Source organism: Bison bison, unplaced genomic scaffold (genome assembly GCF_000754665.1).
Source record: "Bison bison bison isolate TAMUID 2011002044 unplaced genomic scaffold, Bison_UMD1.0 scf7180017864249, whole genome shotgun sequence".
Taxonomy (NCBI): domain Eukaryota; kingdom Metazoa; phylum Chordata; class Mammalia; order Artiodactyla; family Bovidae; genus Bison; species Bison bison.
In genome coordinates this window covers 2,531,173-2,556,765 of record NW_011494821.1, presented here as the reverse complement: position 1 = coordinate 2,556,765, position 25,593 = coordinate 2,531,173, and the positions used below count along the sequence as shown (strand labels likewise).

The following is a 25,593-nucleotide window of genomic DNA, read 5'->3' as shown; positions in this document are numbered from 1 at the left end:
TTTTTTTTTTTTTAAAAAAAAAGCTTTTTTCTTGAAGATTCTAAGACAAATCTTGGTCTGTCCTCCAAGTAGTATTTGCTCATTTTTATGAATAACATGAACTTCGAGTCTTTGATGAGACTGGATACCTGCAGGTGAAAAGAGAAGGTGCTCACCTCTCGTGGGAGAGTGACTGATCTTTAATGAAGTCCATGAGGTCCTTCAGCACAGGGTACTTCTCTTTCACCGTGGGCGCCGGTCTGGCCTCCTCCATCGAGCGGAAGGAGAGCAGCCGGAGTCGCCCCCGGGTGAAGGGAGGCCGCCGGGTGGGAGTGGAAGGTGATGAGGGCTCCTCTGCTGGGACGGAGGACACTTCCAAGGCAGGAGCGCCACTGCTGGGGGGCAGCGTGGGCTGCACATCCAGGCCGGGGCTCCGGTCTCCCGCAGTAGGGGGTGCTGCTTCGGTGGGCGATGCGGAGGCTTGGAAATGCTCTTCCACCACAGAGCTTGTCCTCTGGCGCTTGTCCAGTGGCTGCAGGTGATCTGTGTCATCCACGGCCACCGACCTGTCACAGCTTTCTTTTGAACCTCCACCCGTGGGCAAAAATTTCAATAGTAGAAGACTCTTCTGATAACACTCTTTCGCTGAACGCAAAAAAAAGCAAGAAGGAGAATGAAAAAAAAAAGTCCAAATGAAACTTGTTGCCTACTTTGGAACTGAAAATAATCTACTTAAAGTCTACAATTTAGGACAGGAAATACCTTCAATTCAGGGATGTACACATCTAGCGAGAGAAGAGAATCATATTTTCTCTCATTATACACAGAAAAATCTAACACTATCAGCACACTTAAAGTTTTATTGTGCACATTTTCACACATATTAATATAATATAGACAGAATAGTATAAGGAGTCCTCCACGTACCCCTCACCCAGATTTAACAGCTATCAATCCAAGGACAGTCTTTCCCAATACCACCACCCCCACCCCACCCCCCGACCCGCCACAACCCCCTGAGTTATTTCCACGCAGATCCCAAGCATCACATTATTTCCTCTGCAAAATCTTCAGTGTATTTCACTAAAGAGAGTTTTAAGTAATAACATTACCAAGAAACACACACTTTTTGAAAAATATAATGAGCTGTAGCTCAAAAAGCACTTGGTGCCTCCTAAGAGAGGTATTTTTTAAAAAGGCTCCATGTGGATCATACTAATGAACAACTGGGCTTCCCTGGTGGCTCAGATGGTAAGGAATCTGCCTGCAATGAAGGAGCCCCCAGTTTGATCCCTGGGTTGGGAAGACCCCCTGGAGAAGAGAATTGCGACCCACTCCAGTATTCTCACCTGGAGAATTCCATGGACAGAAGAGTCTGGTGGGCTACAGTCCATGGGGTCTCAAAGAGTTGGACACAACTGAGCAACTAATGCACACACACAATGAACAATTAACAACTGGCACTTCCCTATTTGTGACACGTTCTTGGAAAAGACCTTTAGTGCCTGTGTTACCTTCTCTAGGTAAACACAGCTTCAACTAAACTAACCCAGAAGATGGGTCGCTGGTTTCCTACGAAATGGGAACGGAAGGCCCAGAGATAGATGACAGCTGGAGCCGGCACTCACCCAGGCTCTCCGGGTTTGCCTCAGCAGCCTCTGGACCGCGCTGTTCTTCTGCCTCACTCCCCAGGTTCATCAGGGACTTCTGCTTCATCTCTAACTGGGGGAGGGTTTGAGCCACATTGTTACGTTGTCCAGACAGGGCAGGAAGAGCAGCCACAGCAAACTATTAACACTTCAAAAGCACACAGTGTTGAGATCCCAGAGAACTTTATAGCCCTATGGTGAGGACACAGGACCGAACTGCTTTCATTTGTCCTAGAAATAATCCAGAATTTGAAGCTGCTTAAAGGTCTATCTGTAAAACTACCTCCTTTTCAACTATGTCTAATATGGGAGGGATTTGTAACCACGATCCTATTCTTTAAAAAAAAATTCTAGAACGCTGGAGATGGAGGGGCCCTTACCTAAAGCTGACCTACTAATAAAAAAGTGAGGTCTTGGTTAGCACTAGCCTTTAGGACACTGTGTTTCCACTGTAAGTGGCATGGGTTCGATCCCTGGTTGGGGAACTAAGATCCCACAAGCTGTGTGGTGTGGCCAAAAATCACAATCCAGTTTGCAGCAGAGGTTGAACTAAAACTTGATCTCTATCCTGCTCTGAAGGTGAGGCTGCCTCTAAGTGAGGCTAAGACTGCTGGGCAGAGAACGGTGCTTCTAGTACCGGCACAGGCAACGGTCACAGTGTGTGCCACGGTGCTGAAAGCCCAGGCAGAAGACCAACGATGTATGGAGGCCAGGGTCTTAAGAGAGAAGGCTGGCATCTTGTCCAGTCATTGGCAGTCTGTCCTGTGCTGAACCAGGAGCGCAGTCTACAATATGCTTTGTCCCAACTGCCAAACCCTTTTCACTTTAGCTGTCTGTGGGAGTTGACTTTTCAGACACACTTTCTTTTACTGCGGGAGAAGGGGGAGACAGAGGACGAGATGGTTGGATGATATCACTGACTCAACGGACATGAGTTTGAGCAAAATCCATGAGAGAGTTAAGGACAGGGAAGCCTAGCAGGCTGCAGTCCATGGGATCGCAAAAAGAGTTGGACACGACTGAACAACTGCCTTGGTTTCTCTGTCAATACACTGTCAGTACACTGATTCTCTGCCCACCATTCTGATGATGATATCTTTAAATTTCTTTTGAGAGATCCTGTTCATCCGGGTCTCCACCTATCTATCTAGTCAACACTGAGCACCAACTATGTTCTCATCATCAGGGACTTTGTCCAAGGCTGTCTGTTCCTAGAAAAATGCAACTATTTTTTTTTTTTAAACTATTACCAATGATTTGAAGTCATTCTTACCTCTGCCTTGAGATGTATATTCTTTTATATGTATTAAATTCTCCAGCTAGATATCTTAGATAACCTAGGTGTCCTCATACTTAACATGTCCCAAACTGAACTTAGCTCCCCACTCCCAGATCCAAGACCATTCTTCCTACTCTGGTTAATACTTTTCCCACTCACCAAGTCACCCCCACCAGGAACACGAGAACAGTCCTAAATTCTATCTGCCTTTTCACCATACCCGTCAATGACACAGTCTAATTATCTTACCTCCCAAGTAGCAGAAGCCATCTTCATTTAATTATCACAACTAGTCTCCTGCATTCAAGCTTCTTCTTTTCTTTTTTTATTTCTTGGCCTCACAGCATGTGGGACCCTAGTCCCCCAACCAGGGAAAGAACCCATGCCCCTTGCAATGGAAGCACAGAGTCTAACCCGCTGGACCACCAGGGAAGTCCCCTCTTGCTTTCAATCTTATTATCCATCCTCTACTCATTTTAATAGAGAAGTCAATGGCACCCGACTCCAGTACTTTTGCCTAGAAAAACCCATGGACGGAGGAGCCTGGAAGGCTACAGTCCATGGGGTCGATAGAGTCGGACACGACTGAGCAACTTCACTTTCACTTTTCACTTTCATGCATTGGAGAAGGAAATAGCAACCCACTCCAATGTCCTGCCTGGAGAATCCCAGGGATGGGGAAGCCTGGTGGTCTGCTGTCTATGGGGTCGCACAGAGTTGGACACGACTGAAGCGACTTAGCAGCAGCAGCAGCATTCATTTTAAGATTGCTTTCTCAATTACTATACAATATTTAATTAAGATGGTTGTAAATATATATAAATAATACTACCTACTCATCTCCACACCTAAGAAATAAAAAGAATTCTCCTTTACTTGTTTATCATTTCCATGCACTTGTGTAATTTTACTGCGTATTTATGTACATGCAGAGAGATCTGGCTAATGTTTAAGTTTTATTTGAGGAATACCATACCTACGCCTTCTACAGCTTGCTATGTTTTGCTCATCGTCACACTTGTGAGTGCCGTCCATGCTGATAACGGCAGCTCTACTCCGTCTACTCTCACCGTAGTATGGGACGATATGGTAATACAATATCCCTACGAATGGGCGTCTCGCTCTCCCAAGTTCACTGCTGTCACAAAGAATGCCGCAGAATCACTTCTCCAAAATGCAGAGGGCCCTCTCCTTTGAGAAAGGCCTCCTCTCTGCCGAAAACCATCATCAGTTGCCCAGAATCTACCGCAATGCTTCTTCTCCTAGTCTACCAGGTTAGGTTCCACGAAGCAGCCTTTGGGGTACAGAAGAAGGCAAGTAAGGGGGTCTCAACCGCCTCCTGTGTACTCTGACAATCTAACTTCACCAAATTATGATTTCAAGGGTCCTAAATTATTTTTTATCCTTTATCCATGTGCATCACTGAACTTTAGTTCTGAAAAACATTCCTAAAGTTATATTCTTGAGAAGAGAGCTACTTACCTTAATTCAAAGATATGGTAGAAAAACTCAAAATATATAAAAATCGCAAAAGAACATCTTACCATCCATATTCGAATCCCATCAGCCAAGGAATACACCTGTGCAAACTCCTCACTCAAGGCTGTCTTGCCCCCGCTGTTTACTGGGGAAAGGAGAGGTTACATTCAGTTAACACAATTCACTACTGCAACATTAAGCCCAAAGTCACTTCCCAATCTCTGCACAGGAAACCTCTTCCCCTGACACTTGCACATTGTCTGTAGTAAGAGAGGACTGGGGGGAAAACCATCAGTAAACTACAAACACCTGTAATGGGTTCCTATGTTACTTCAAACTGTTTTTCAAATGAACAGCATCTGAAATGGATGTACTATTAAGGTAAAATATAAAAAATAGTAAAAGCAAAATAAAAATTATTAACATGATAAAAATTCAGGGTATATATTAAGTGAAAAAGGTTGGTTATGAAACAGTATATACAAAATTATATTATTTAAAAAGAGTATACGGGACTTCCCTGGTGGTGCAGTGGATAAGAATCTGTCTGCAAATCAGGGGACATGGGTTTGATCCCTGATCTGGGAAGGCTCCACATGGTGTGGAGCAACTAAGCCTGAGCCCATGCTCCAGAGCCTGTAAGCCACAACTACTGAGCCCATGTGCTGCAACTACTGAAGACCATGAGCCCTAGAACCTGTGGCTCCACAAAAAGAAAAGCCGCGGCAACGAGAAACCCTTGCACCACAACTAAGAGCAGTCCCTAACGGCCACGACTAGAGAAAGCCTGCATGAAGCAATGAAGACCCAGTGCAGACAAATAGAATAAAATAAATAATTTCAAAAATAAAACATAGTAAAAACATGGTATGTACATATACGTATATATACATATAACTAAAAAGCCAGGTAGATACATAGAAAAATGACCATAGAAAAATGTTCTTGAAGTGGTGAAATTACAGTCGATAATTACTTTAAGCTTTTCTGTACTTTGTAAGTTTCTACATAAATAGGTATTATTTTTATAATTAGAAAAAAATTTTTAAGTTTTTTTTTTTTGGTAATGAATCCTATGAAGCCTGTCCCTTCTTTTCATCTTGAAAGCAAAGGAGGGACTTCCCTGGTGGTCCAGTGGCTAGGACTCCACGTTCCCAGTGCAGGCAGCCCAGGTTTGAGCCCTGGTTGGGGAACTAGATTCCACACGCTGCAACTAAGATCCGCACGTTGCAACTGAAGATCCTGCATGCTGCAACTAAGACCTGGCGCAGCCAAATAAATAAATATTAAAACAAACAAACAGCAAAGGATTCTATACGAGAACAGGGTGACACTCTGTTGACCCAAAGTTGATGCAATGAATTTTCTGAATACCTAGAATGTGCCAGGCTCTACTTCAGGTACTGGGAATGCGATGCTGAGAAAAACAAACATGGCCCCTGCCCTCAAACAGCTTAGTCTAGTTGAAAAATTCCCATACATTTCTAACCCAAAAGGGTGACAAGTTTTTAGACAAAGATAAGTTAGCAGACAAGGACCACTCTCAAAGTAGATCAGTCTTGAAGCATCCACAGATAGTCCCTCAGAGGCAGGGACAAAAAGGACTGGGACCAATTGTGCCTCCTTCAAAGCAACTGTGGTAGGTATTCTAGAAACAACTTGTACACAGTGAAATAGTTCTTGTTCCCATACTTGATTTGTGTATCTCAACAGCAGATACGAACATGATTGGAAAAAGAGCTGGGGGACCTCTCCCCCAGCCGGAAACCTTCTGTATCTCAGCTTTTTACTCACAAGGCTTTTATCCTTCCACTGACAGCTTGCACAGGTAACAAAGATTGTCAAGTTCTCTTACTACAATTTGACTATGAAAACATATACTGAATTTTTTTTTTCCAAAACCATGATGACGTCAGTTCACCCCCATCCCATAACAAAGATAACACTCTTCCGTGTGACAGCTGTTTCCTTAAGTCACTCATGCTTCAGTGTAATTTTATTTATTTGAACAGCTTCTTAAAGGAAATATTAAGGTTTGAGCAAGTAATTGAGATGTTTTAGACCTCCGGAAATAAACTCTGCAATGTGAGACACAAAGAACTAAGCAATAAAGGTAGCAGTGCTAATAATATCCTTAGTAATAATACTAATTAGAACAATAATCAATTAACTACTTACTCTAAGGAAGGAAGCATTTGTTTTCTGCTAATTTCACTGGCACCATGGAAGGAACAGACATCCTGCCAAAGTGATTGGGACAGTCATACCCTGTCTTTACACTGGGTTTGAAATGTTTTTCCCCTGAAAGATTATGAGTAGGGAGAGACTCTCCCTCTTTGTGGTTCCTGTTAAGGCTCTAGTCTGTACTTACTGTAAATACACAGAGAGGGTATCCCTAGGGGACGTGAGAAAAAGAAATGGCAAGAAGCATGCTACTGACAAAGGAAGCTGAGCAGGGAATATGCTACCAAGAAGCTGCAAGTCTAAAGGTAAGAGTTAATACCTGCATTTTCTTCCTTGGTTAGTACACATTCAATTATCAAAACATCTTTGGTTTTGATTGGAATTTCTTAACATGTTAGAGCTTATCAACTCTAAACTTTACAGATAAGGATACTCAGGTGCAGAAAGGTTATCTGATTAATCTGAAGCTGCACAATTCTAGTTTGTGAGCTGGAACTACAACCCAAGTTAAGTTTTCTTTCCATTAAACTTCTCAGCAGTCTTCCATGAGAATTCCGGATAAAGATAAATTACCTGTTGATGAGGAAACCCAAGGCTACTTGCTATATATTGCAATCTGCTGACTATAAATTGGTCACGAATCTCTTGATTGGCACAGTAGGAGTGACAAGATGAAGTCTATAGTTGTAGAAGGATGTTTATGCTCCAAAGCATTTTAAAACTTTCACTTAAGAAAAGCTTTCTTAAAACTTAGCAATTGGCCTTCAGATCAAAAATATTCCCTGTAGTATAAGTTACCATATTTTTGCAGCTTCTCATATAAGTCTGGAGTGCGATACACCAGAGCAGCAAAGGTGGCGTTCACAGCTTGATCAATAGTGGAACCAGCAACTATATCTGTCTTTGGGGCCTGTTTTCTACATGCCTGTATGAATCCTTTGAAAAGTTCTGAATATGGCCCACAGAAGTTCTGGGCAGGATCTGACTGTGCAAAATCAAGAAGAAATTGATGGCAGTGATCATCAGGGATGTTCTTAACCTGGGAACAACAAAAACAAGAAAAACCATCATGTTTAACATATTCATTAAAAAAATTCAGTTTACTGAACAACTACTAGGCCAAAGCAGAAGTATAAAACACAGTGCACACTCTCAGGAAGTTTCAGTCTATCTGGGGGAGATCAGACAGACACACAGGTTATTTAAAAAAAAAAAAAAAAAAGGTAAACATACATAAAACATTAAAAGCATTTAAACTACCACTATCATAAAGCATAGAGATTATCGAGTGCCAAATGCCTAGAAGGGACACCAATGCTGAGAATTCACAGGAGAGAGCTCCTGGCAGGTTAAAGTAATTAAGAAAAGCCTTCTGGAGGGGATGGGTTTTGGTCTGGACCCTGAAGACTGGGCAGGTTTGGCCCTGAGGAACACAACCGTTAGCAGAAGTTAAGAGCCAGTGGGGAGACTGACCTGGCCTGAAGTCTCAGCTGGGGAGTGGTGGGAACTAGAGTCAGATAGGTAAGGTGAAAGGAGACTGTAGAGAGCCTTGACTGTCACACTGAGGAGTTTAGACTTCACCCTGTGGGCAACGGGGAGCCATTAATGGTGCTTGGCAGTGGAATGACAAGATAATGCAGTGATTTTAAAAAAAACAAACAAACTTGGTAGGTACCAACGTAACAATGCAAGTGCGAGATGAGGGCCTGGATAAAGATGGAGACAGAGGAAACGGAAAGAGATATCAAGGAAGAATCCACAGGGCTTGCAGTTGACTGGAAGGAAAGGGGAGAAGAAGGTGAGGATAAAGGTGATGCTAGGTCGCAGTGGCTTATGCCTGGGAGAACAATAATGACAGTAACAGGAGCAAACAGTCCAGGGAGACATCCTGGTTTTACACATCTGAGTTAAAGGGAGTCAGAACACTGAAATGGAAATAACCTAACAGGAAGATAGGCATATGTGACTGGAGCCTGGGAGAAGAACCAGGGCTGGAAACAGATTGTTTAGGTTTTTTCCACACAGATGTGACGACAGAAGAGAGGAGACAAGATAACATCTTTGTGGGTTGCAGGAAAGCAGAGAAAGCCTGAATGAAGCCCACTTTTTATAGAAGAAGGAAGAAGAGAGGTCAATAAAGGAGGCAGGGGGAGTGGAGACATGTAAGAGAAGACAGTGGACTGCCATGGAATACAAGAAGAAAGGGTCTGAAGGAGCAGAGAAGTTAAGAAGAGTCCCTGGATCCAGCCACTAATTACTGAAGAATTGGGGTGGGGGAAAGTGGGAAGAAGGGAGAAAAGTAGTAGAACTGAGAGAGGGGGACAGAGATGAAAAAGACATAGTGGAAAAGCTTGTTTAGTTTATAATATTATAAGCCTAAATAATGTGCTACTGTCCCGTGGAGAATAAATAAGCATAGCATACACCATCTGTTCTTAAGTGTGACTCAGCAGGCACAGGAAATAAACTCAACTCATTTAAACAAGGCCATCAAGAGAGATTTATGAGCACCTACTATATTACCACTGCAGAGTCTGTCAGTTGATACTTTTGAACACCCGTTACACTGGCCCCTGTGAGGACCCTAGTTTCTGTCCTCGAGGAGCTAATAGCTTCGTGGGGGGTGATAAGATACATACACAAATGTTTATAATTTAAAGTAACAAACATCAGTAAACATTTCTCATTCCAAATACACAGATAAGCGAAAAGTAAATACCTCCTTATTATCCTGGGGTGGGTGAGTGGGCCAGCTTGCTTCTAATCCCAACTCTGGATGTATTTGGTGCCTGAAGACAGGTTTCCACAAGGGGGAGTTTAGGACTAATGCCATTTTTGCCTGAGGTACTGCCATGTTACTGCCTAACTCTGCAAAGAGAAGAAGGAGGCTTATGAGAGTTCTATTTTTCCCTTAATATACTGAGAATCTTTGAACTGATGAAGGAAAGGCTTAAAAAAAAAAAAAAAACAAACCTGGCCACTAAGACTTGCAGGGAATTCCCCACACCTGGCAGAACCTAACTGTGACCCTTCATAAACACACGCCCTGGTGAGCTGCAACCATCAGGCAGTCCCCAAATGCTGCCATTCTGTATGACAGGTTCAGGCGAGATCCCTCTGAAATAACTAAGCCATGAAGCAAACCGAAAACAGAATGTGAACCATCTCTTGGGTATAACAGGAGACCACTTAGAAATGCCATGCTCATAATTTGTAAACTTAAACTTGTAAAAGGGCTTCCCTGGTAACTCAGTTGGTAAAGAATCCGCCTGCAATGCAGGAGATCCCAGTTCGATTCCTAGGTTGGGAAGATCCACTGGAGAAGGGATAGGCTACCCACGCCACTATTCTTGGGTTTCCCCTGTGGCTCAGCTGGTAAAGATTCCGTCTGCAATGCAGGAGACCCGGGTTCAGAAGGTCCCCGGGAGAAGGTAAAGGCTCCCTGCTCTAGTATTCTGGCCTGGAGAATTCCATGGACTGCATAGTCCAAGGGGTCACAAAGAGTCCGACATGACTGAGCAACTTCACTTTCACTTTCAAGCTTGTAAAAAGAATAATAGTAATAGAAAAATACCCACCATATATGTGTTTATCAATAAATAAAGAAAAAAAGACTAGGTAGAAATAGATTAAAATGTTAATAATAGCTATGCCTGGGTATTAGGATTAAAAATGGCTTTTCCCCTTAGCCTTTTTCCATTATGCGATTTTTTCCATGATGTTTTACTTTAAAAAGGAGAAAAACTCAAGAAATAATACAGGAAAAAGATTACACTAGAAAGCTTCATTCTATTTGTTTCATTCATTCTTGGATGAATTTAACACATAAGTTGAAGAGTCACTTTAAGGTAAAATCCATGTTCACATATATTCACATAAATAGTCACATAATCACAGAATACAATTAACTTATTCTGAATTTCTCCCTTCTTGTTGGAGGGTATCAAAACTTAACAAAAAAAATGAGGACAGTGCTGCCAAAACCAGCCCCCTCCCTGACTTGTTCTCCATAGACAGGGAAACCACTGTGGCCCTGGTGATGTGCCCCAGTGTCCGAGTCAAGCAACTTGATTAAACTGGTGTCAAGGGGACATTTTACTTTGGCTGGCTCTCAAGGAAACTGATGGAGAAGGCAATGGCACCCCACTCTTGCCTGGAAAATCCCATGGACGGAGGAGCCTGGTTAGGCTGCACACAACTGAGCGACTTCACTTTCACTTTTCACTTTCATGCATTGGAGAAGGAAATGGCAACCCACTCCAGTGTTCTTGCCTGGAGAATCCCAGGGACAGCGGAGCCTGGTAGGCTGCTGTCTATGGGTCGCACAGAGTCGGTCACGACTGAAGCAACTTAGCAGAAGCAGCAGCAGCAAGGAAACTGAAAGGGAACTTTATCAGTCCCTTTGCTCTGCCTGGAGACAACTTACAGGACGGGGGTACCACTTTGCTCTTCAGTGTGGCTGTAGCAAGGAGGGAAGGGACAGTTCAAGGACTTACGGTGCACGGACTTGAGTGCCATGCACTGGGAAGCAAGGCGTCCCATCAGCCGGGACACCAGGAGCTGTAAATCCAGCCCCCAAGACACAGCGACATCAGGTAGGCCGTAGGCGGTGACGGTGAATTTGTAGCCCCACTCATTGTTGCTGCTGTCAGAGTGGAAGAGAAACTGCAGCCGGGGACCAGCCTTAAAGGTCACTTTCTAGAGACAAACAAAGAAGTCATGTGGTCAAACCAATTAGAGAAGGCAGCATTTCAGTAAGAAGCGTGTTCTTCTTGACTCAAAAAAGTCTAAATTTAAAACTGGCCTATATTCTCACCATTATGTCTTATCACCCCCTCCCAAAGTACTAAAGGAGAAATGAACAACGGAGTAAGGAAACAGAAAATTCACCACTGCACCTTATGAAGAAGCAAAGTTGAAAACTGCTGGTCGGTTTCCTAAATCTCAGATGCCCATCTGCCCACCACCTACTCAGCCAGAGACCATCCTGCCTGCTCCTCTGCTGCCAACCAAGACCGCTGACAGTGAAGCAACACTTAACTTCCCAGCTCCAGAGACCACGTGGCCCTAACTATGAGAGAATCCTAGCTTTCACCACCATGGCTGGGGCCTTCCTGGACCGATCGGCCCTTCTTACTAAGGATAACAATCCGCCATGTACTCTGGACTATGTGATATACACCAGGGGCAGCAAATCGTTCCTATGAAGAACCAGAGAGCAAGTTATTAGACTTTCTGGGTCATAAAGTCTCTGTGTGGTGACTCAACCACGCCCCGCCATGCCAACGCAGCTACAGACGAAACATAAACAAATTGCCATGGCTGTACCCCCAAAACATTAATCACAAAACAGGTGCTGAACTCTAGTATCAACACTTCCTTTCACAAAAGTGTAATATAAGTACTTCCCTTCAAAGACCATTATCTCTATTATCCCCTGAGGCTGATAAAAGGAGAACTGTTGCGGAAACAGGCCTCCTATGAGTCTCTGGAAACACCACTCACCTTGGGCCACTTGTCAGTGCCAACTTTTGTGTCATAGCGTGTTTTCCCACCTCTGGCGTCGGTAAATTCCAGATAATCATACCTGTGAAAGCACAACCTCTATCACTTTCCTTCTCTCATTTTTGATCCATTATTGCTTGGGGAGAAAAGAACAGATGAGCTGTACCTTTTTTCAGTTTCACATCTCTCATCAAATTCCACCTCGAAATAGGTTGCCCCTGGGCTGACAAAGACAGACACTTCGTGGCAGTTATTTTCATAGTTGTGGGCAGACTCCTTGGTCCACGTGTGTAACACCACAGGGCGCTCCTGCTGCCAAGTCTCGACATCCAGCTAAGCAGACAAACGAGTCAAGAGAGGAGGGCTTTTGTCACTCTACGTCCATCCACACACAGGAAGCTGTGTCCTGCATCAGCGCCCCCGATGGCAGCCTTTGACACCCCCACACAAATCACCACACGGGCTAAGGCTACACCTGACGTTCTCATGTATACGCATCGACCAAGATACACTATGCGTTTATTCAGCAGAGTACACGTGGGGTTTCTATTGCACTATAGTAACTCCGATTAGCTTTTATTTTTTTAATTATGACTATCTGTGAGAACTATTTCTTAGAAACCAGTACTAGTGTGAATTTCCAGTGGTTTAAAGACTTGACACCCCTATTTGGGACGTTGGCAAACCCGAGCCTATCCTGTCTTCTCCCTCCTTTTTTCAGTCTTTGCTTTTTTTTCTTTAAAATGGGCTTTTAAATATATGTCCTTTGAATTCCCCAGAGTTGTGAGATCCAAAGAAGACACTGAAAAAGCTTTGAGTCCTGTCAGATTGAGTAAGGGAGAAAATGCTTTTAAATAACAAACCCTCTAATTTGCCTTTCAACAACAGATTTTCCCTTCTGGATTTCAATCTGGTTAATCATTTATATGGTTTTTATATAACATCATGTGCTACACAATGATGAAAATAATCTATGTACAGCTTCCTCAGTGTCTCTTGTCTAATGTTGACCATGCCAAATCAACCCAGACTGGCAATTATCCTTGTTGGCAAAACCAACACTGATAAAGTTGATAAACACTGAAAAAATACTGGTAAGACAGAGGGAGCTCTTCTAGAGGCAACTTATTTGTGTAGACCTGTACTGAGTGGTATGTCTCATAACACATGGGCATGGTGCCCCTGAGAGGGGCTATAAGGCACGTTCAAACGCCAGCTCGAGGTACCTTGTTCACTCCTCCCTCGGGGTCACTGCAGAGCTCCTTCAGCAGCTCTGTCAGGGCACTGAACTCTCTCAAGAGTGTGCAGTGTGAAATGTCCAATGTGCAGAAGTCCAGCAGAAAGATGACCTGAAGGAAGATGAATGAAGCACTCAGCGTCCGCCTCAGAGTCAGCCAGGGATGCAGATGACCAAGCCCCTCCCGCCTCTTACAAACAGTTGCCGCTCTGTCTTACCAGCTGGCGAGCTGCCATCGAAAACACCGAGTTACATAATTTTTCTACTATGGTTTTCCCACTATACTGTGACAAAAGGGATTCCAAAATCACTCTCACGTGTGCCAGAAACTGCCCCACATCTGCCAAAACATAAGGAGAAGAGTTAATAGTTTCTATGGTAGAAACATCACTTGCTTGGTCACCATCAAGGACAAAGCTGGAGAGGGTCACAGGAGCTGTGGAGGAACTTCATCAGAAAGACCATGAGATCATCAGTGAAAGTGAAAGTCACTCAGTCGTGTCTGACTCTTTGCAATCCCATGGCCTATAGTCCACGGAATTCTCTAGGCCAGAATACTGGAGTGGGTAGCCTTTTCCTACTCCAGGGGATCTTCCCAACCCAGGGATCAAACCCAGGTCTCCTGCATTGCAAGCGGATTCTTTACCAGCCGAGCCACCAGGGAAGTCCATGAGGCCATCAAGTGTCCTACAAGTGTTTTCCTCTGGGAGGGAAAACCACTGCGAACCTCAGTAGAAGTTTACTCTTAAAAGTGAGGGATTTTTTTTTTGTCTTTGCTACTTTTCAGTGGGGTGGAGGTGTGATTTTTATAAATGAAAGTACACGGCTGACCAAGCCAGCTGTTGCTTTTTGACACAGCTCTGAGATCAGGTTTGATGGAACTGATTTTTCCATAAATTCCCAGAACTTGTTGGGTTTCCTATGATTTTCTGGGGATTTATGGGACATGAATCTGAAAATTTTCAGTATCAGCAAGGATCACAGAAGTGCTCACATATACCTTAGATTTTGAAAGTTCGAGACTTCCTTTTTTGGATAATTTGATTGAAAGAGGGAAGACAGACTGTACGGAAGAGGATGGTACAGCACTCATCTCAGAGTCTGTGTGACTGCAGAGGCAATGTTTAGGCTGTGAAATGACTCAGCCCTTCAATAAACACATTTGGGGACACTACCACATTCAGAAAGGAAACTGAGAGCAAAAAGACATGCTACAGAATTCTATTTTAAGGAAAAAAAACAACAACCCGAAGACAGATCTGATTTGTAACAACGAAACGAAAACCATATACACTCTACAATATGCATGAAGTACTAAGATGACAGCACACACACAGAGCCAAACCCAAACACCTGTCTGTTTTCATGGATTCTGTACTGACACTTACATCTGTCAGTGAGGTCGGCGGCAAGATCCTTGGCTCCAGAGTCAGTGCTCTTCAGCTGCAGGTAGCACCAGGAGAGCAGGCTCCCTTGGACAGACCAGAACAGGGAGGAGAGCACAGAGCCCACCTCCCTTTGAGCTCCATCAACCATCAACAGCTCACACTGCACAAGAGGAGACAAATGGAGAGCGTTTACAAGGTCACTTGCAGAACACAGCCAGGGCGTTCTCTAAGAGAGCAGCTGTCAGAAGTGAAGAGATTTAGGCAAGTGGGGAATAGTTACAACCCCAAAGTGACTGAGAAACATGGTAGTATGAAAACTCCTCTCTTGTTCTCTGGTTTTTCAGAACCTTTACATATGGTTTCAACTCTGTGGGCCATCCCCTGCTGCCCCTTAGGAGCCCTGCACCCTAGTTATCTCCCCTTCTCTCTCTCTCTCTCTCTCTCTCTCTGTTTCTCTGTCTGTCTCTCCTCCTCTCTCTCATCTTCAAAAATTCCTTTTTTCTCTGGCTCCTTCCTCTGAGCCTTCAATCAAGTCTCTGGCATTTTAGATGGTCATGGACACATTGCTATATTTAAAACAAATAACCAACAAGGACCTACTATATATAGCACATGGAACTCTGCTCATGTTATGTGGCAGCCTGGATGAGAGGGGAGTCTAGGGGAGAATGGACACATGCATATGTGTGGCTGAGTCCTTTTGCTGTTCGTGTGAAACTATTCCCAGGTGGTGCTAGTGGTAAAGAACCCGCCTGCCAATGCAGGACACATATGAGACATGGGTTTGATCTCTGGGTCAGGAAGATCCCCTGGAGGAGAAAATGGCAATCCACTCCAGTATTGTTGCCTGGAAAATCCCATGGACAGAGGAGCCTGGTGGGCTACAGTCTGTATGGTCACAAAGAGTCGGACACGACTACAGTGACTTAGCACACGTGAAACTATTACAACACTGTCAATCGGCTATACACCACTGCAAACTAAAACAAAACACCCATTTTACAAAACAATTCTTTATCCCCCTATGGCTCTCTAACCACCATCTTAATTCTCCAGTTTCTCTGGAGAATCACCTAACCTCTAGAGATAAATTCTTATATCTACAAAGCATAAAATTTCCATGTAAATGCCCCAAACTGGAAACAACCCAACTATCCCTCCAAAATAAAGTGGATAAATAAATTGTAGCAGATGCGTAAGAGGAATATTGTGAACCAGTGAAGGGTGGGGGAGGAGGGCGAACCGTAGCACACACATCAACATGGATGACTCTCAAAAACGCTGAGTGAAGAAAAGCTCGTCCCAGAAGACTGCACACCATATGATTCCATTAAAGCCCAAACCAGGCGGAACAGGCCTGCTATGTAGGCATAACTGGAAACGAAAACAAGGGTGTGATGACTATAAACTTCAAAATGGTGGTTCCCTCTGGTGAGGAAGAAGGAAGGGGAGCCATGGAAGAGCACAGCGGGTAAGAATGGACTTCAAAAATACTGGGAACATTCTGGTTCTTAAAATAGCCATTTCTTTAAATTGCCCATCAACATACATTTTTTTGGTACATGTATTCCATTTGAAAGAGTTGCTCACACCTGCTGCCCTTGCCTTTCCCCTCTCTGTCATTCTACCTTTTCGGGCCCCACCACTCTCTGATACCATTCTTCAAAGGCATTGGTCACTGCCCAGAGAAAGCCTCCCCCTTTGATCTAAGTCCTGAGGGCTCTGCCGACTACGGTCCTTCTTAAACTCCCTCCTTGCTCTGCTTCTATCCCTCCTCAATTTCTTCCTGCCAGGCCTTCTTACTCTCCCGGCCACCCTATCTACGCAGATGCCTACAGGTGATGAGAGGACACCGACATTCACGGCTTCAACCAGCACTGGTTGGTTAATGATGGCAAATCTCCATTCCCAGCACTGACTCAGCTTAAGTGTTCAACCAGACTTTGTCACATGAAGTCCTGCCAGACCAGAAACCCAACATGCTCAAAGTCTAGCTGTTATCACTCTCCTCTTCAAATTCCGGCTCCTCCCCATCTTGTCACCGGTTACACATGCTGTTCTAGCAAGAACACCCCTCCCTCTCTGCCTGGTCAGACGCTACTAGTGGGCTCATGAGGAGCTCCAGTACCACCTTCTCCAAAAAGCCTTTCTCAAGCTTTCCCCCTTCATGTTGAAAAAAAAGGAAAAAAGTATTTTAAAAATCATTAGCACAGAAAAGAGATCATCCTTTCAGATTTGATCAGCCTGAAGATTTGCAAAGTAATCATAAATTTTAAAAACAGTTGTAAGTGATTTCCCACAGAATTCACAGCACAAATACATGACTCAGTGCTGGGTTCACTGACTGACACCAGGGCATCAGTAAGTACCCATTCCTCTTCTTCAAAGGCAGTCTTCATGGGCACGTTCGGGTATTTACTGCTGGCCGACTACCACGAGGCAGGGAAGCGTCCCCTCACTTGTTCGGGGCAAAACGTCCCCTTACTTGACGTGGAGCAAAGGCAGGCAGGGAAGCTCTGTGCTCAAAGGCATGGAGTTACAGTCACACCAAAAACGAGGGCTAAAGCGGAAGGAGCCATGACTGCTCCTCCCTGTCTCCTAAAGAAGCCAAGGAAATGGAGCGGCACTGGTTACCTCTCGAGCGGCAACAGACAGCAGGGTGTTCATGACCGCTAGCACTTCGCTGATATCCATGTCAGCCAGGTCGCCTTTCTCAGGTAACAGCAGAAGGCCGCCAGGATCCTTATCACTGGAAGGACACAAAGCAGTCATGACACCTCGTGTCAGGAAGGGGATTTTCATGCTTTCTACCTCAAAAGAGAACCCAGCAAGTTTTCAGTGTCAGTTCTATGGCATGTGAGGGGTTTGAGTCAGAAAAGGTCAGGGTTCCAGTGGGGTCTGTGCCACTGTCCATCCATAAGTCCTTATGTAAGCACAGGCCCATAAATCTTCGAGTCCTTAGAAAAGATGCCAGGGAATAAACACTATGAATAAATCACCTTGGCTACCAACAGGAAATACACCTAATTTCATGACTGCTAATTTGACAATCCAGGCTAAATATTCCCTGCATCTTCAAAGGCTCTTCACATGAGCCTCAGGTCCTTTCATCATTCTTGATACTTGATTCTGAAGACATCTTATAGACTTCTCTGAGCCTGGTGTCCATACAAGGCACAGTCTACCTGCAGACAGCTCAGGCTTTAATCCCCTCCCTCCTTCAAGACTTTACACCTCCAATAATGCAACCTACAGGCCCATAAGCTTCTCTGGTAGTCAGAGCAGGCGGCAGCCTCCATGTCACCGCTCCCAGCACACTGTTTGCTGAACTACCGCTCCGTGCCCCTGCAGTTGGGCTTTCACGTAGTTGGGTTTTTAGCCCAAACTCTTGCGGTTTCTATTTTTGTCTTCAAAAATTACGTAGAAACTGAAGTGTTCAAGGAGACTCCCAGTGAGCTCCACTCTAAATCGTCTTACAGTGACTGGGGCTGGAGCCAGCTCTTGACAAGACTATCGTTCTACCACTATTTTAGTCACGTCGAAGGCCAGTGATACCTCACTCTAGAAACCTGGCTGACTGAGGGAAGTACATGGTTACTCCAAAAGCACCTGAAAGGAAGGGAGAGCTCAGGAAAACAACCTTGTGAAGATCTGCAGTATCGGACAAGAGAAGAATTAGAAACTTACCTAAAATACGTGCAGAGTGAGCGGAAAGTGAGCTGCATGGACTGCTTGTGTTCCTGCTCGGTGACATTCTTCTAGAAAACAAGAAACTGCACATTCAGGAAAGCTACTCCATGGATGTTCCAGAGCACTTGAGCAGAACAAAATACCATGGCCCACTGTTCCAAACATGATGAACACTGGGGTCGGCAGACCACCTAATGGGCCGGACTGAGACCTGGCCTAGCGCTAAGAGGGAGCAGAACTCCCTGCCTAAATAAAAGAGGGCAGGCAGGCTTACTTTTGTTCACTGCTGAAGCTGACATGCTGAAGCTTTCCTGTAGGAAAGCCTTATGCAAATGTTTAGGAAGGTGACTTCCAAAAGATGTATACTTTCATCACTGGGCATGCCATCCTGAGAAGAGGGGGCAGAGACGGAGAGCATTTTTTATGAGCTTCCTATTTTTTTTAAAAACAGGATCTAAGCTTTCTCTGTATAAGTCCAAATAGCCAATGTGACAGTTGCAGAAATCACACCCCCTGATGAGGCTATGGGTTACTTTGCAGGGTTTTTTTTTTCTCTTCTTAATTCAATAAATGTATTGAACATTTACTGCTACCAAGGCACGGGAGGGGTGGGGGTGGATTTCCAGAGAATTTAAGACCCAAGGCCCTGCCTGGCATTAGAGGGTGGGAGAGAGAAGATATGGTCACAAAGGATAGCAGTTTAATTCATCTGCATGAGAATAGGGAAAAAATGCAGCCCTTAAGATAGATGGACAAAGGAAAAGTTAATGAGCTGCTCTACTAACAGACAACAATGTCATTCAAAAGGTCCCATATCCTCTATTTTTCTGTGTGGGAATCAGGCTAGTAAAAAAAAAAAAAAAAATTGCTCAGCTGCCTGGTAAATGCTTCCAGCAAACAAGTAGGACAGAGACTCGCCCGCAATCCAATGGGTCATGTCAGCTGATGCTGTCAGCCGTTATTCTCACAAAGTGAAAACTGATTCAAAGGGAACCCTCATGCATTATTGGTAGGAATATAACTGGTGCAGCCATTATGGAAAACAGTAACAGCTTTTGAAAGTTCTCATAAAATTAAAAACCGAACTACCACATAATCCAGTAATTCCACTCCTCAGTATTTATCCAGAGAAAACAAAAACGCTAATGAGAAAAGATATATGCACCCCTATGTTCATTGCAGCATTATTCACAAAAGCTGAGATATGTAAGCAACCTAAGTGCCCATCAATGATCAGATAAAGAAGATGTGAAATATACATACATATACATACATACAACATACATATATGTATGTATGAATATTAGCCATAAAACCTTGCATTTGTGACAACATGGATGAACCTAGAGGGTATTATGCTAAGTGAAACGAGTCATACAGAGAAAGACAAATATTGTACGATTTCACTTATATGTGGAATCTAAAAAAAACCCAAAAAACAAATGAACAAACATAATGAAACAGAAACAAAGTTATAGATACAAAAAGCAAACCAGTGGTTCCCAGAGCTGAGAGGGGTGGAAGGAGGAAAGAAATAGATAATAGAGATTAAGACTACAGACTTCCAGCTGCAAATTAGTCACAGGTATGAAAAGCAGTGTGGGAATACAGTCAATAACTAAATAATATTCTCATATGGTGACAAGTCACAGACAGCATGGTGGTCATTTTGAAATGTATAGAGATACTGAATCACTATGTTGTATAACAGGAAATAACGTAGTGTTGTAGGCTGATTATACTTCAAAAAACAAAGAGACTCAGAAAAAGAGGCTGGAGGCAGGGATGGGGAGAACTGGATGAAAGCAGTCAAATGGTATGAACTTTCAGTTATAACATAGATAAGTACTGGGGGTGTAGAGTACAATATGACAAATGTGATCAACACTGTTGTGTGTTACATATGAAAGTGGACAAAAGAGTAAATCCTAGGAGTTCTCATCACAAGGAGAAAAACTTTTTTCTATTTCCTTGATCTTCTATCTATATGAGATGATAGATGTTGATTCAACTTATTGTGATAATTATTTCATGATGAATGTATATCTTAAACTTATACAATGCTGTATGTCAATTATATCTCAATAAAACTGGAAGGGGAAAAAAAATAAAGCCTGATCCCTCAAGCTGATATGCACGTTTTATAGACAGCTGAAACCAACCAAAGATCCTCTCTCCTCTCTGACCTTCCTCAACCACTTAACAGAACTGCCCTCTAAAATGCCTATTGCAACCTGGGGTCAGTTCTTCCTTGCAGCAGTGTCCCCAGCTGTACTGCAGCCATGTGGCAACAGGGACGACACTGTATGCTTCTTTTACTCCCTTTTTTGTTTCTGTAGGGCTTTATGCATCTGACAGGGCACTTCTATTGCATGTGCTAAGTAGCGGTTACATATAGAAATGCCTTTTTAAAATGCTGCATCTCGTTTGCTTCATCAACTCTTCTCAGTAATTCTATTTAGTTGCTTGTCTAAACAGACTAATAATGATTGTATGTTTTATTCTTTCTGTTATTTTTTAAATTTCTTTTCCTTGTCCTACAGCAGTGGCTAGGCCTCCTAATACTATATCAAGAGAAGCAGTGACAGTAAGCACCCTTGGCTTATAGCTCATTCTGAAAGGGATGAGTCAGTGATCCAAAGACCAGTACATTGATTTCTGTAGGTTTTAGATACATGCCCTCCACCAGATTAGGGGAGTTTGTACAGGTTTTGTTGTTTTAGTCATCATCCGAATTAAATCTTATTAAAGTATCTTCTGTAGTTGTCAATATGATTTTTTTCCTCTCTGATTTCATTGACTGATTTTCTAATGTTAAACCATCCTTTCATTCCTAGGATAACTCCAACTCAATCATGATTTTGGGTGAGAGGATGCAGCTGAGGATTAAACTTAATTGTATTTTCTTTATAGATATAAACTGAAATATTAACGAATAAGTCCAGGATTTACTCTGATATAATAATGGTGTGGGGGGAGGAGTATGTGAGGTATGTAATGGGTGAAACAAGTTTAGCGTGAGTTTGTAATTACTGAATCTAGGTGATGAGTACATTTGAGGGGTTGGAGGGACTGATATGTATTATTTAGTCTAGTTCTATATTTAGATTTTCCCATAATAAAAAGTTAAACTGTTAAAAAGAGCATTTGGTTGTAGGCATGTCATAAAGATGAAGGAGACTAAACCCTCCCCTTGTGATACAACAGGTTCTGAAATGGAGGTCGGGATTATCTGCCATCCCCATCTTGAGTATGGTGCTATGTCCTTAGATACCTGTGTCCCAACAAAACTCTGCATACAGCAAGTATTAAATACACCTGTGGGAAACGGAAACCGAGAGGCTATCAGAGAAAATGAAAACTACTAAGTTTCATGCCAAGATAGGTCAAGAGTGGAATCTCCACTTTTAACATAAATAATTACCATCATGGTGAAGAGATGATTCCGCCGGGTCAGTCGATCAGGAAAGAAGATGGCAGCCCCATTGAGAAGGGTATTCCTGACTTCTTGTTTTAGTATTTCCATGGGCACAGAGTCTCCATCCAACCTATCCACCACTGATAAAAATGAACAATCAGCTTTAATATAGCCCATTTATTCACTTACAATATATATATTTGCTTTAGCCCATAAACTCACTACCAGAAAAAAGAAATACCTCTGCACAAACTAGGCAGTGTAAAGAAATTATTTTTTTGTTGTTTACATTTAACAAAAATAAAGACCCTATGTTCCAGCTTTTCTTTCATTATTTCTCTGTTCTTTTGAGACACAACTTGCAAAGCCTTAAAAATAACTTCAGATAATCACGTCTTATTCTCAATCAGCATTACCATGTCCCCCCTTCAATCTATCAGCCTTATTATCCCTGTGTCTTAGCTGAAGTAAAGACTGAATGTTGTTGTTATTCAGGCACTAAGTCATGTCCGACTCTTTGCAACCCCATGGACTGTAGCTTGCAGACTCCTCTGTCCTCCACTATCTCTTGGAATTTGCTCAAATTCATGTCCATTGAGTCCATGACACTATCTAACCATCTCATTCTCCACTGGAGAAGGAAATGGAAACAACTCCAGTATTCTTGCCTGGAGAACCCCATGAACAGTATGAAAAGGCAAAAAGACTGGAGAGTATGATAATAATTACTTTCAGTATAACACAACTATATGTCAGAAACCAGGAGGAAGGCATTGAGGAGGACTAAATTCTGAACTCCAAACAATGATTCAAAGAAGATTGAGGAAACTCATTTTCCAAAGACATAAACCTTTTACTGGGTTTGCATGGTCAAAGAACCCCTGGTTTTCTACAGCGAGAGGCCCTGCAGGCCACCAGAACAGGGTCACAGTGAAGAGGAACCCCAATCCTACCACTGCACAGGTGCGCGTAGAGCTCCTTGGCAGCCTCCACTGGCCTAGGGCGCGGGCTTGGAGCCTTGGCGTCCTCAGCGGCGGCGGGAGCATCTCCTTGCAGCACCGAGAAGCAGCTCTGGAGGAGCTGCAGAAGCAGAGTTTGGGCACAGATGCACTCTTCCCTGGGGCTACAGAAAGACAAAGACCATCAGAGAGCAAAAGGGCCAGCTGTTTTTCCCTCACAGTCCCACAGCTATCTACGAAGGACTCTCCCCACTAGGCATCAGGCTCAGTAGAAAAGAACAGAGCACGAGGTATGGAGTCTGAAGAAACAGACCTTGTCTGACTGCCTACTCTGCGGCAAAGAAATGCACTTCTGACTCTGTTTCATCAGCAGTAAACATGTAGACACTATAATACTTGATCTGGCTCTCATTACAAGGTAATATAAAGGGCAAAATGCTTGCAAAAACACTGCCCAAATAAAGTATTTTACAGAAATGTAAGATATTATTTTCAACAATAACAAAATTTCTCAAATCAGAACAAGATAAACTAGTAGGAAGTAAAAAATCCTGGGGGGTAAAAAAAAAAACCCAACTGTTCATTTAGAATAGCAAAACTCAGAGTTTTCAGTTGTGTTTATAGGACTATCATCTTTATTATCTGAGCCACTAGGGTAGCTCCACATGACTATCATCTTGTAATAGATTCCAACTTACTTTTGCTTTAATTTACTGTAAAAATTCCAGAAGATCTGCAAGTCAAGACCCGCAAAGTCCAGAAAAGACTTGTATTTTAAGCCACTTTCCTTCTGCTGTACCTAAAAAATAATAAAAACCAGAAAAAATAAAACAGAAAAATGCATTTGGAGAAATATCGTAATGGCTCATTTACTTCTCATTATTAAGGGGTAAGGTAGCTCCTCATATGAAAATCCCAACATTAACTGATGTGACCTTTAAGTGACAATCTGTGGACAACTACTTTGGGGTGTGAAACTTTATAAAATATGTGTGTGTGTGTGTGTGTGTACACATGCATGTGAGTGTATACATACATGTAACATACACACACACACGCCTGTGAAAGCTCCCTGACTTCACAGATACGACACCTAGGACATGAGGGAACCTTTACCTGGTGATGACTACTGTCCAGGATCATATTGCAGCTTGTTTTGATCCTTCCCTGAACGCAGGCTGAAAGATCAATCCTGCTGTAAACGCTCTTGCTACATCTAAGCACCTCTCTCTCATCTGCTGCTTTCTGCTGTGACAGGAGAGCTCCAAAGACCAAACAATGCACATACCAACTGAGTTATCAGTCTCTGAATGTGCCATGAAGCAGAATGAAGGTGAAGAGTAGACACTTGCATCCCACACACGAGAGGGCTCTATCAGATTCCTGAGACACAAGCCACATTCTCTATGGTGACAACTGCAAACATCTTTGAGTGGGCTGTCACTGTGCTTTTATTAGTGACTGTAAAAGTTGGTATCGAAAACACAACATTCACAGCAGCATTACTGACAATAGCCAAGACGTGGAACCAACCTAATTGTCCGTCAACAGATGAACATATCAAGAAGATCTGACATACATATACATATACACACACAATGGAATATTAATCAGCCATAAATAGAATGAAATTTTGCCATTTGTAACAACACCTGGAGTGTATTACTCTAGTGAAGTAAGTCAGACAGAAAAAGACAAATACTGTAAGCTTTCATTTATATGTGGACTCTAAAAATGAAACAAACAAATATAATAACAGATTCCCAGATACATAGAACGAAACTAGTTACCAGCAAGAAGAGGAGTGTGAGGAAGGGCAAAACAGGTGAAGGGGATTAAGAGGTACAAACTATCAGGATAACATCAATTTTAAGTTATAAGAGTATAATGCATATCAGGGAATATAGCCAATGTTTTGTAATAACTTTGCATGGAGTGTAATCTATAAAAATATTGAATTACTATGTTGTACACCTAAAGCTAATAATATAAGTCAACTATATTTCAACTTTAAAAAAATCCTGTTATTATTTCGGGAGTTCAAATAAAGAGACAGAACTCAGCTACACTTCAGGAGTACTTGTAGGACTTATAGAAGACATAAATCCCATAAATGTGCTTTGGCTCCCCAGTGATCCCTGGCAACCACAGCTGGGCATCTTTAAGATCTCTGTGCAGGTCTATTCCAGGAAACCTCAGGGTGATCACAGGCCACTTCGTCTTCCACTTACTGACACCATCAATGCCCCATACCGCACTCCCCTTGAATTCCCAACATCATCACAGCAATGACACCTGCCATCCTCATTCAAACTGATGGCCTCAGCAGGGCCAGGTTTCACGGGATGGTGTTCCTTCCCCCAAACACATCATTTACTTTTCCCAAAGGAATGAGGTTTAACAACTGAGTAAACGCTACCAGGTCGTGGGCGAGCTGCTGGATGAACTGAAGGGTCTTGAGGAGCAGTGTGGCCCCGCAGACACTCTCCTCCGTGCCCTTTCTGCAGTGAGCACAGACGATGCTCTGTTCGGCTTCTGCTCTCGCAGGCCGGAGGTACCCACTGATGCTCAAGCCTTGTACTCCCAAGCGCTCTGCCGACTCCTGGCGGGTGCAGAGGAACTTCACCATCAAATACTGGAAAGAACAAGAGAGACGTGATGAGAAGGACTCAGAAGCTCCAGGTACTGATGAAAGGGAGGTGAAGGTCATTCTGGGCAGGTCTCCCTGTGACTTTCATGATTAATGAGGTCCCACGACGCCTAGCCCTGGAGACACAAAGTATAAGTCTAGAATCTACAGCAAACAGGAAAGAGACAATACAAATG

At 43.2% G+C, this 25,593-nt stretch overlaps 1 protein-coding gene across 1 annotated transcript in view; it reads right to left on the bottom strand.

The window, feature by feature from the left end:
* Positions 1-25,593, bottom strand: part of ZZEF1 (zinc finger, ZZ-type with EF-hand domain 1) — a 95,506-nt gene that overhangs the window by 38,198 nt on the left and 31,715 nt on the right. Inside the window, exons 13-29 of the mRNA XM_010847465.1 lie at positions 25,187-25,402; positions 23,466-23,566; positions 22,762-22,931; positions 21,815-21,948; positions 18,388-18,458; positions 17,335-17,449; positions 14,701-14,860; positions 13,531-13,652; positions 13,302-13,424; positions 12,242-12,408; positions 12,076-12,157; positions 11,067-11,268; positions 9,290-9,438; positions 7,369-7,609; positions 4,452-4,531; positions 1,608-1,701; positions 156-624 (exon numbers count right to left, since the gene is read on the bottom strand). Of these exons, the coding sequence (XP_010845767.1) occupies positions 156-624; positions 1,608-1,701; positions 4,452-4,531; positions 7,369-7,609; positions 9,290-9,438; positions 11,067-11,268; positions 12,076-12,157; positions 12,242-12,408; positions 13,302-13,424; positions 13,531-13,652; positions 14,701-14,860; positions 17,335-17,449; positions 18,388-18,458; positions 21,815-21,948; positions 22,762-22,931; positions 23,466-23,566; positions 25,187-25,402 (2,696 nt within the window). The remainder of the gene's footprint in view (positions 1-155; positions 625-1,607; positions 1,702-4,451; positions 4,532-7,368; positions 7,610-9,289; positions 9,439-11,066; positions 11,269-12,075; positions 12,158-12,241; positions 12,409-13,301; positions 13,425-13,530; positions 13,653-14,700; positions 14,861-17,334; positions 17,450-18,387; positions 18,459-21,814; positions 21,949-22,761; positions 22,932-23,465; positions 23,567-25,186; positions 25,403-25,593) is intronic.